The 11,244-nt window shown below is 44.4% G+C and overlaps 1 protein-coding gene across 4 annotated transcripts in view; it reads left to right on the top strand.

Moving 5' to 3' along the window:
* Positions 1-11,244, top strand: part of MED13L (mediator complex subunit 13L) — a 413,400-nt gene that overhangs the window by 313,343 nt on the left and 88,813 nt on the right. For all 4 annotated transcript variants that reach the window (XM_032800003.2, XM_032800004.2, XM_032800007.2 and 1 more), the window contains 3 exons: positions 2,956-3,118; positions 6,979-7,083; positions 10,006-10,734. In XM_032800003.2, coding sequence (XP_032655894.1) covers positions 2,956-3,118; positions 6,979-7,083; positions 10,006-10,734 — 997 coding nt within the window. The remainder of the gene's footprint in view (positions 1-2,955; positions 3,119-6,978; positions 7,084-10,005; positions 10,735-11,244) is intronic.

Raw genomic sequence — 11,244 nt, forward strand, 5'->3', positions numbered from 1 at the left:
AGTGGCCTGTTTTTGCAAGAAATACACAGAATTCAGATGTAGATAAAAATACCTTTTTAAATATATTTTTAAAATATATGTTTGAGATATTACAGTGTGCCCAGGTTCTCTTAATGCTTTAAAATGTTGAACAATTTCAGTTCCCTGTTAAACAGAGAGTATCTCAGGAGTTCTGAGCATGTTTTGCATAATAATTAAATTGATAAGTGAGGGGCAGAAGCCATAAAAATTAAGGAAAATGCTAATTTAGTCCAAGCTGTCAGCGGTTGTTACTGTTGGAGCTCTGAGAGTAAACATGACTCTGCAAACTATGATAGCGATGCTTCAGCAAATGGAAGCAGCATCACATTATTTAAAAATGTTGAAAGCATATAGTAAAACAAGTGCTAAGGTATATAGAGAATGAGATTTTACGTTTATAGGAAGAAGTTACCCTTGGGATTGCAAAGTGACCTCTAGTGATTTTTGGCATTTACACTGTTATCCGTCAGGTTTTTATAATATTTTTCAACCCTTTAGGCAGTAATTTTCCACTATAAATTTCAGTTTCAGTGCATGAAACAAACCAGTTTTGACTGTTTACATATAGGCTGTGTGTGTATATATAGATATGTGTGTGTGTGTGTATGTATGTGTATGTATAAAATCCTATCTAGGCACACATTATATAGTGAAAAATATGCAACAGGCCTCTAAAAATGCACTGCAAAATGTTGGAGCATATCAAGTCACACACTCAAGTGTAGAGTTTGTGTGCTGATAACCTGGCCAATAGTGCTTCACAATAGTTGTAACTGTGTTGGTTTTGGATGTTGGTATTATCACAGAGTACACGAGTACCAGAGTATGGTTTATGAAAATGTATTCTGACACCAGCGACAGAATTAATTTGCTAAACTGGAAGGGTTAATCCAGTTTAATTCAGTCAAGATGCTTTTCATCACAGATCTGTCAAGTTCAAAAACAACATTATGATGTATTCCAAAACAAGCAAAATACATTATTACAGCCACAGACTTTAGTGCAATGGTGGTCAAACTACTGCACACGGGCATTTTAATCTGGCCCTCAAGCTCTCACTGGGGAGCAAGATCTGGGGCTTTCCCTGCTCTGGCACTCCAGCCAGGGAGCAGGATCAGGGGCTGCTCTGTGCGGCTGCTGGAAGCAGTGGCATGTCTCCCCTCTGGCTCCCAGGGGGCTGTGCTCCGCATGCTGCTGCTGCCTCAAGTGCCACCCCCACAGCTCCCATTGGCCGGGAACTGCGGCCAATGGGAGCTGCAGGGGCAACATCTGTGGATGAGCAGCGCATAGCAGAGCCGCCTGGCTGCTCCTCTGGATAGGAGCTGAAGTGGGAACATGCTGCTGTTTCCAGGAGCTGCTTGAGGTAAGCGCCACCCATAGCCTGCATCCCTGAGCCAACCCCCCATGCCACAACTCCCTGCCCCAGCCCTGATCCCCCTCCTACCCTTCGAACCCCTCAGTCCCAGCCCGGAGCACCCTCCCGCACCTTGAACTCCTAATTTCTGGCCTCACTCCAGAGCCCGCACTCCCAGCCAGAGCCCTCTTCACCCCCCTGCACTACAACCCCAATTTCATGAGCATTCATGGCCCGCCATACAATTTCTATACCCAGATATGCCCCTGGGGCCAAAAAGTTTGCCCACTTCTGTTTTAGTGAGTCAGGGAATGCTTTGATTTTAATGATTGCTGCTTTTCCCATCACTTCCTTTAAGAAAAGAGGAACAAGAAACAATATCTGAACTTACTAGAGAGACATCTGCAGTCACCAGGAATCATACAGGAAACTGAGTTAAAAAACCTGTACACAGAGTAGCAACTGTAGCTTGCAAGCCAAATCGTAGAGCGAAACCAGTAGATTTCTTTCTTCTGATATAGTGAAGCGATGACTATTTTCAATGTTTTATTCCTAAGGCTTCTTAAATTGTGTTAGACATAAGGACAAACAGTTCTGTGCAGAGATCTGACCTTGTTAAAAGCTTGCTATCATTACCTTCTTTGCTGGCCTGAGCATAGAGTGTAGTCTTAGGCATCCAACAGGCTAAATGAACTTACAGCTCCCTCTGCTGTTCCAGTCTGTGTTTTAAAGCTGACTATATTAGGTCTCAGACTATCCAAACAGCTCTCTCAATGAGCAACAAACATTTGCTCATACTGTGAGTAACAAGGTTTTACTCCACTGGTGAAAAGAAATTAAGTGCAAAATAAAAATCATAATCCTTAGGTGGTGGTGATTAAGGTTGTAATACCACTTTCACTCTTTCTCCACCAGTCAAGCAGTATTGTCAGAATGGGTCTTGAATATCACCTAATAGCCTATTAGTGTATGTTCAGTTGTTGTGGTGAATACTAAAGAAGTTCAATTAAAGGTTAAGATTTTCTATCAAAATCTACACTAATGATGCAAATCAAACACAGAAAGAAAATGAGAGTGAAAATTCCATCCCCAAATGTGAGCAAGTATTATCACTCAGTAATGCCTTCTTCGCCTCTTGTGTTAAAACCTGCTTCTTCTCTTTGTATCAGTGCATGTGTAGAACACCTGGTGCAAGTAAACAATCTGGTGTGGTTTAATGCTGTAGAGGCCCTTTCTTATAGAACCATGTGTCTTGTGATGAGGAGTTGTTTTAACAAGACCACGACTGTAAGTTAAACTTAATAGCCAGCAACAGTGAAAAACTACATCACACAATTCCACTCCCTAGTGCTATCTCTGGTGTGCTGACACAAATTTTGCTTGTGGCTGTAGTTTACTGATCTTTTCATAGCTGGTGACACTCTTAAAACTGCTCTAAGCTTTTATTAGTGAACACAAACATTTGTAAACTCGTCAACCTATAAGTTGAAAAGCCCTTCCAGGAAAATCTAATGTTATAGCTGCTGTTACTCTTGTCTACAATACTGTTTGATTTTTTTTTATTTTTTATTTTTTTGCAGGTGAAAGTGGAGGTACTCAGAGCTCTGTCAGCCATTCAGCTTCACAGGAGGGGGCAGTCACTCTGCACAGTCCAAAGAAATCAGGGAAGATTCCTCCAAAATTCCACAATCATATGGTCCACAGAGCCTGGAAGGAATGCATTCTCAACAGGTCACAATCCAAGTGAGGAAATAATTCTGCTCATGTTCTTTATTGATAATAATACAGCTGTCACACTTAAAAACTTGCTAGTTTTGCCTTAATGCAAACAATGAGGTAGCATCTATTTCCTACACCTCCCTATTCAAAGTGAATAATGCAAGGTAACGTTATCTAAGACAATTTCCAATTATTTAAGCTTGAGAACAAGTAATAGTGACAACAATGCTTTGTATTCACTCATTTAGCTTATTTCACCTCTGGCTGTCTGAGCTTTACACATGTAGCCAAATTCTGCTTGTGGTTACTCACGTGCTAACTCATTGATGACAAAAATATTAGTTCACATTAGAAATACAAAATTACTAGGTCTGGAGGGTAGATGGCCTAAGGACAAATAGCCTGCTAAAGTTTATATTTTTAACCTTATATTCATTTATAGATGTAAACATTTGGAAGGATATATTTGTATTTGGCAGGATGTAACTCAAACTGCAGCGTGCATGGTGGAGCATAGCTATTAGTGCACTAGCTTTTCATTTCTGGAGGTTTAAAATATCTCACAATGGGATGACGTATAGATGTTCCAGCAAGTTTTACCTCTTATTTCCATGTAGTTTCCTCACTAGCCCATTCAACAACATTTCCGAATGCAATTTTAATTGTTACATGTATTGCCTGCCATGTGACTTTTTTGCTTAGACTCCAGATATAGGCTACATGATAGCCCTTTGTGGATCAAGAAGTAAATTTTCGTATTTGGCTGAGTGTAAGGGTCCGGTGCTGGGGCTCGTCCCTCTCGGGTGCGGCAGGGAGCCAGGGCGCCTCCCTACAGGCAGCAGTCCGTGCAGGGCCCAGACCCATCAGCAAGGGCTGAGCAAACGAATAGTCTCTAAGCAATTCAGAGTCCTAGCCCTTCAGCAGGGGCTAAGGTGACACAGAGTCTGTAAGCTCGGCCCTGGAGCAGGGGCAGGGCAACAAGCAGTTCAGGCTCAGGGCCCTTCAGCAGGGGCTGAGCAAGGACAGAGTCTATAAGCAGTTCGGGCTCAGACCTTTCAGCAGGGCTGTGCAACACCGTACATAAGCCCAGCCCTTGGTTGGGGCAGGGCAGTAAGCAGCTCACAGCTCAGGCCTTCCAGCAGGGCTGAGCAAATACAAAGTCTATAGCCCAGGCCCTTGGGTAGGGCGGGGCAACAAGCAATTAGGCTCAGGCCTTTCAGCAGGGGCTGAGCAACAAGTCAACAATATATAAACCCCGGACCTTGGGCAGGGTGGGGCAGCACACAGTTTAAGCTCAGGCCTTTCAGCAGGGGCTGAGCAGCCAGTCAAACAAACCCAGGTAAGGGTCAGACCCTCAAGCAGGGGCTGAGCAGCGAATTAAACAGCACAAGAGGCCTCCTCAGGCCAGGGGGAGGGGGAGTCTGCCACCCTTGGAAGGGTGGCGGGGGGGACGCAGGCCCTCCCACTCCACTGCGTCCCAGCCCAGGGGCCCTAGCAGCGGCAAGGGTTCGCTGCAGTCAGTGGGGAATCCTGGCCGCAACACACTGACATTGGTTCAGGGTCCCCTGGAGCCAGACTGGGGTCGGCTTCCCCTGGGCCACTTCCATTCTCCCCCTTTCTAGGTACCTGTCCTTCGCCAGCATTGTCCGGCGGGTCCCAAACCATGGGTTCTTCAGGATACTGGGCATAGGGAAGCTCAGGCAGCTCCTCGGGATACCGGGCACAGGGAAGCTAAGGCAGCTCCTCGGGATACCGGGCACGGGGAAGCTCGGGCCAGCGTTCCTCCGGGTACCGGGCACGAGGCAGGTCAGGCCAGCGCTCCTCCGGGTAGCGAGCACGGAGCAGGCTGGGCCCGGTGGGAGCTCGGACACCAGGGTCTGTCCTCTCCGGCAGTCTGCAGCCAACTGAGTGGTGAGGCCAGGCTTTTATACTTCCTGTCCCGCCCCTTGACTTCTGGGGGGCGGGGACAGGCGGTGATGGCTCCGCCCACGGAGGCACCTGTTCTGGCTTGTCCCTCTCAGGTGCGGCGGGGAGCCAGGACGCCTCCCTACACCCCCCTCCCCGCCCCAAGACTGGCTCCTGGGCAACGATACCTCCCAGGCGAGAAAGGAAGTCTGCGTTAGAGTGGTCCTTCCCAGCCCTGTGGTGGACGGTGAGGGCATAGGGCTGCAGGGCCAAGTACCACCGCTGGAGTCGCATGTTGTGATCTTTCATGCGTCACAACCGCTGAAGGGCGGAGCGGTCAGTGACCAAGGTGAACGGGGCCCCAAGGAGGTAGTAACACAGGGCATCACAGGCCCACTTCACCGCGAGAGCTTCCTTTTCGACCACTGCATAGTTTTTGTCTCTGGGGATCAGCTTCTGGCTGATGTAGAGGACTGGATGCTTCTCCCCATCCACTTCCTGTGAGAGGACAGCCCTGAGCCCTACCTCTGATGCGTCTGTCTGCAGGATGAATGGTCGATTGAAGTCAGGGCGAAATAAGACCGGCTTACTGCAGCGGCTTGCCTTAAGTGACTGGAAAGCTTCGTCACATTCGGGGGTCCAGCGTGCTTGTCGCGGGCTGTCCTTGGTGAGGAGCCCCGTCAAGGGGCAGCCATCGCCGCAAACTGGGGAATGAACCGTTGATAATATCCCACCAGCCCCAAAAACTGGCGGACTTGGTGTTTCGTGGTTGGTGGAGGACAGGCTGCGATGGCCTGAACCTTATTCACAAGAGGTTTCGCTTGCCCATTTCCGACGGTATAACCCAAATAGGTGGTCTCATCCCAGCCGATGCGGCACTTCTTAGGGTTGGCCGTTAACCCAGCCGCCCTGCAAGGACTGTAGGATGGCGGCGACCTTTTCTAGGTGAATTTCCCACTGTCGACTGTAGATGACTACGTCATCTAGATAGGCTGCGGCGTAGTCCTGATGCAGTTGGAGGAGGCGGTCCATCAAATGCTGAAACGTGGCGGGTGCCCCATGAAGGCCGAAAGGCATCCGTGTGAATTGGTATAGGCCAATCGGAGTGGCGAACGCAGTCTTCTCCCTGGAGGCCAGTTCCAGAGGGATCTGCCAATATCCCTTGCTTAAGTCCAGGGTGGTGATATAGCGGGCCTCTCCTAACCGGGCCAGCAGCTCATCTATTCGAGGCATGGGATAGGCATCAAACTTGGAGACGGCGTTAATGCGCCTAAAGTCAATACAAAACCGTTGGGAGCCATCGGGCTTTGGCACCAGGACGACTGGACTATGCCACTCGCTTTACGAAGGTTCGATCACTCCTAGGTCTAGTTAGCCCGCACTTCCTCGTTAATGATCCACTTCCAGTGATACAGCAGGGGCCTGGTCGTGGCCCGGATCACCACCCCCGGCTCAGTCTGAATTTGATGATATACCAGGGAGGTATATCCCGGCTGGGCCGTAAAGGTACGGGGGAACGCTTGAAGGAGGCAGCGAGTTTGCTCGAGCTGTTCTTCCATCAGCATCTCCCCAAGCTGGGGTCCCTCAAGGTCTTCAGTAGAGCTTACCTGGGGCCCGAGCTCGGGTTCCGGTGGATAGGGATTGATCTAGAGACCTTGTCGTTCCCGCCAGGGCTTGAGAAGGTTGACGTGGTACCGCTGGACTTCCTGTCCTGCCCCTTGACTTCCGGGGGCTAGGGACAGGCGGCGGTGGCTCCGCCCATGGAGGCACCTGTTCTGGCTCGTCCCTCTCAGGCGCGGCAGGGAGCCAGGGCACCTCCCTACACTGAGGTAAAATTTTGAGGCATAGGTGAAGGGATTGGGAGTGGCATAGATTTGTCTGAGGAATACACAAATGTCAACAAGATCTACAGTTCATACACAATGCCATTTTATTAATAAAGTGATAATTTCTATAATATTTATTTTTATTCCCGTTAGGAGGAGTCAGATTACTACTTCAAATCTGGAGGAAGAAGTCCCAAGCAACACTGTTTCTTGGGATTTTGTGGATCCGGTCCAAAGAGTCAGTTGTTCTTGTTCCAGGTAGGTAGCAAAGAAGAATTATTGTGTCCGGCTGAATGAGGCTTGCAGAGTTGATGCACAATATAAAATTATATTCAGAATCACTACACAACGAGCAGGCATGCTTACAGAAAATAAAAGGGAAGATCATCAGCTGGTGGAAATCAGTCTAGTTTCATCAATTTACACCAGCTGAGGATCTGGCCTGCTATCTTCTAATGATATGCAGGGAGGTGACAGGAGTGTAATTTACTCTTGTCACCACTGTATGGTACCTGAGCTGTTTTATTCTAACTCAGCTGTATCTGTTTAATAAATTCAGTTGATGTTTTTAAAATCAGGATTTATCTTATTTTCCAGATCTTTTTTCCTGTGTAAACTATTATATTTAAGTATTAAAAATCTAAGACATTATTAAATGTTTGCTCAGATTTACAGTATTTAATGTCTTTTCTTCTACTGTCTAGCTGTTTTGCAGAATTAAAAACAGATGAGATAATATTAGAAGTAGTTACAAAAGCAGTATTTAGCAAATCTGTTTTAAAACTTGACATAAATAGTATAGTTTAATTAAAGTAAACTTGTGATGGAAGAAAACTTATGGAGCAAAATATATTTCAGGATTTTGTTTGGAAGTTTGAATCAAGTAAAAATCAACATGTCTAAAGTTTAAAAAGTTCCATGCATCTCAAAACATGACTATAGAGCAGTGCTTCCAAGGGGACTTGCAGTATTATAACTTTTTGCAAAGTTCCATACAGTCTGCATAAAGTCTTCATTCAGAAAATGCATGTGAGATGGCTCCTACATATGCCCACAATCTTTTTAAACTATTCTGTGTTAAATTAAAGAGAGCAAGAGCTGACACTGGCAATCCTGTAACTTTCAGATGGAACATCATTGACTCCTCCATTTTGCACCATTGAAAAATGAGGAGAGAGAGGAAAGAGCATATATGAATTTAGATACCTAACTTATCTTCAGATTTTTTTCCTTCCAAGTTACTGCTTGTAACATTTAGTGAAATTATTGCCATCATCATGAAAGTGAACTGTGTAATGCTGTCTCTTTACCTTTGAGGTGGAATTCCATAGTCCACCACATTTTTGAGTGATAAGGTTATCATAAGCAAAATAATCTGTTTTAATTTACTAGTGCTCCTTATGAAACTACTGGAGTGATTAGCTCAGGAATTCAGAGCACCTAGAAGCATTGTGGCAGAAAATTTTTGCACAAAATTTATATTGTTTGGAGAGAAAGTGTGGAGACTAGATATAGAAATAAAATAATCTGGCTGGTAAATGGTAGTAGCATATTAAGTATGAGGAGTTCTGTGTTTCAGTAGGAAAATAGGCACATAACCAGGATAGGTTCATTACTGATTAAAAGTTAGCTTCACAGTCTGTAATCTTGGGAATGGGAGAGGATCATGATGGTAAACCTTTAGAAACAAAAAAGAAAGAGCTAGATAGAAAGACTCCATTGCAATGAGCAAAAATGTAAGACCATCCCTTTTGTAAATGTAGAGTTGAGTATAGTTGACCTATCAGTAAGGTTGCCTGTTTGAATTAGTTATAGTTGGTTTGTTTTGTCTCTGTGATAACAAACATTTTGAAATGTTGCTAATCCAAGTTTGCTAGTCTGTAAATGACAATTGTGTAATCTCTGTGGAATATGATTTGTACTTCATTACCTACTACCATTCTTCCAGTAATGGAGAATAATTGTGTCCTCTTATCTCAGGACTTTTTTTTGCAGTTTGTTTGTAATCTTTTGTAGTCTTTTAATCTTTTAATTAAATATAATATCTATAGAGATATTTATATTTTTGGATGAATTTCCTGAACTTTAGTTCCCATGAAAGCTGTCAGCTCATAGTACAGACTAGATCCATGTGCAATGTGGGCAAGTACTCTGCAAGTTTGCATGCGCAACTAATTCAGTGCATTTCCATCCTAATTTTCAATGTTCATAATGCCCTAGCCCTTAACTTCTTCTAAGCTGAGATAGTCAATTGTACCAAATGTTTATAATAATTTTGTGATGAAATATGTACTAGAGCCAGCTAGAAATCATCAACCTCTCAACCCTTATTTTAAATTTGATTTGAATCTGGTTTAACCAAAGTGTCCAGCAATGAAAAGCTGGTGCATTAACCCACTGTACTACCTACCAACCGTGTAACTATATTATCAGAAAGGTTATCATGTAATACAGAGGAAGCTATCACAAGGTCTTCACAGACTGTCTCCGAGATAATGAAAACACCATTTAATGGCTGTAACATCTAGGATATTGAATTTCTTTCCTGTGCTTCCAATTTTAAAAGATATTGGATTGCTGTAGCACAAGATGTCTTAGAATTTAAAGTCACTATCAACACAAAAATTCATAGTTGGGGGTGGGGATTTGGACTGTGTAAAATATTCAGCAATTAATGAATATGGCACAGCCACCTCTTATTTGGCATGAGTTGTGTGCCGCCTCACTCTCCCGGTCTGGAGGAAAAATGGCATGAAAGCAACCTGCTGTGCATTGCATCTGTGAGCACAGCTAAAGCACACAACATGGTATCGTTCCCAACACATGTTCAAGATATACAGGAAGAGTAGTGTTGCTTCAGTATTGTTATGAAGAAAAACAGCTCTTCAGTGGTGAAAACAATAATACTTGGTATTTCTACATTATATTCCACCTGAGAATTTTAAGCAAACATTAATTCTTTCTCCTAGAATACTGCATGTGTGAGATAGGTGTCATTATCCCCATTTTGCAGACAGGGAAACTGAAGCAGAGAGAAGCTAAGTAACCCTTCCAAGATCACTTTACAGTTCGCAGCAAGGCAGGAATAGAATTAAGATTTTTGGCTCTGTGCTTTTGTTCTACATCAGATCATGTATCCTCACAATCCACATAGTAACTTGTTTCTAATTCCTGTTTCAGGCACAAGCTTTTCAAACAGCGCTGTGCTATTGGTCCCAGCCGTCCCCCAACAATGTCACAACCAGGGTTCAGTGTTGGATCATCATCCTCTTCTTCCTTGCCACCACCTGCCTCTTCTAAGCACAAAACAACAGAAAGACAGGAAAAAGGAGAGAAACTGCAAAAAAGGCCTATGATGCCATTTCACCATCGGCCCTCTGTCACTGAAGAGCTATGCATGGAACAGGACACATCAGGCCAGAAGCTGGGGTTGGTAGGGATGGAGCCCTCTTTGGAAGTCACTAACTCCAGGAAATATGAGAAGCAGCTATCCATACCCTCTAGAAACCCAAGCAAACAAATTAATCTGAATCCCATGGATTCACCCCATTCCCCCACCTCCCCTCTGCCTCCCACACTTAGCCCCCAGCCAAGAGGTCAGGAAGCAGAAAATTTGGACCCACCATCAGTTGCTGTGAACCCAGCACTCTATGGTAATGGGCTAGAGCTCCAACCATTGCCCAGTCTAGATGATAGGACAGTTCTTGTGGGACAGAGGCTGCCTCTGATGACAGAGGTCAGTGAGACAGCTTTATATTGTGGGATCATTCAAAACAATGAGTCATCAGATAAGTGGCAGAGCTATGTTCTCCCAGCAAGTGACGATCCAGAGTTCAAGCCGCCAGAGCTCCGGTGTGAGAGATATGATGCCAAGATGGAGGTAAACTCAGACAGCACTGCACTGAAAAGGTAAATACGATATTGAGTGACCATTGTCTTTATCAAATTACAATCAGAAGGCCAAATTCTACACTTAGTTACAGCCATGCAGTTCCATTAGGTATGAAAGCTTTTGGGATTGCATTGGTGTAAACGACAGCAGAAATTTAGTCGAGAGACTGATGATGTGGCAAAGATGTTATAGGGTAAGAAAATACTTATAAATAGACATTTTAAATGACAATTCCTCGCTTATTTGTCATCCTCATTAAACCTGCACAACAAATAAAAGAAATCAGTATGTAGCATCAGTGACTCCTTCAGTTGGCACTAGCATTAAAAATATAGATAGAAATGTGGAAATTTAGTATGCTTTATCTTTGTCATTTCTGTTTTTTATGTTGGGCTGTGTAAGAGACATAATAGATTTTAAAACCTTCATTAATGCAATGTGGCAGAATTAAGATTACCTCTTACCTCTTGTAGTTAGTGTGTGTGAGGGTGGGTTATTGTTGCTGTCCAAGATTGCAACCTTAAAGT

The sequence above is a fragment of the Chelonoidis abingdonii genome, chromosome 22, assembly GCF_003597395.2.
Source record: "Chelonoidis abingdonii isolate Lonesome George chromosome 22, CheloAbing_2.0, whole genome shotgun sequence".
NCBI classification, from domain to species: Eukaryota; Metazoa; Chordata; order Testudines; family Testudinidae; genus Chelonoidis; species Chelonoidis abingdonii.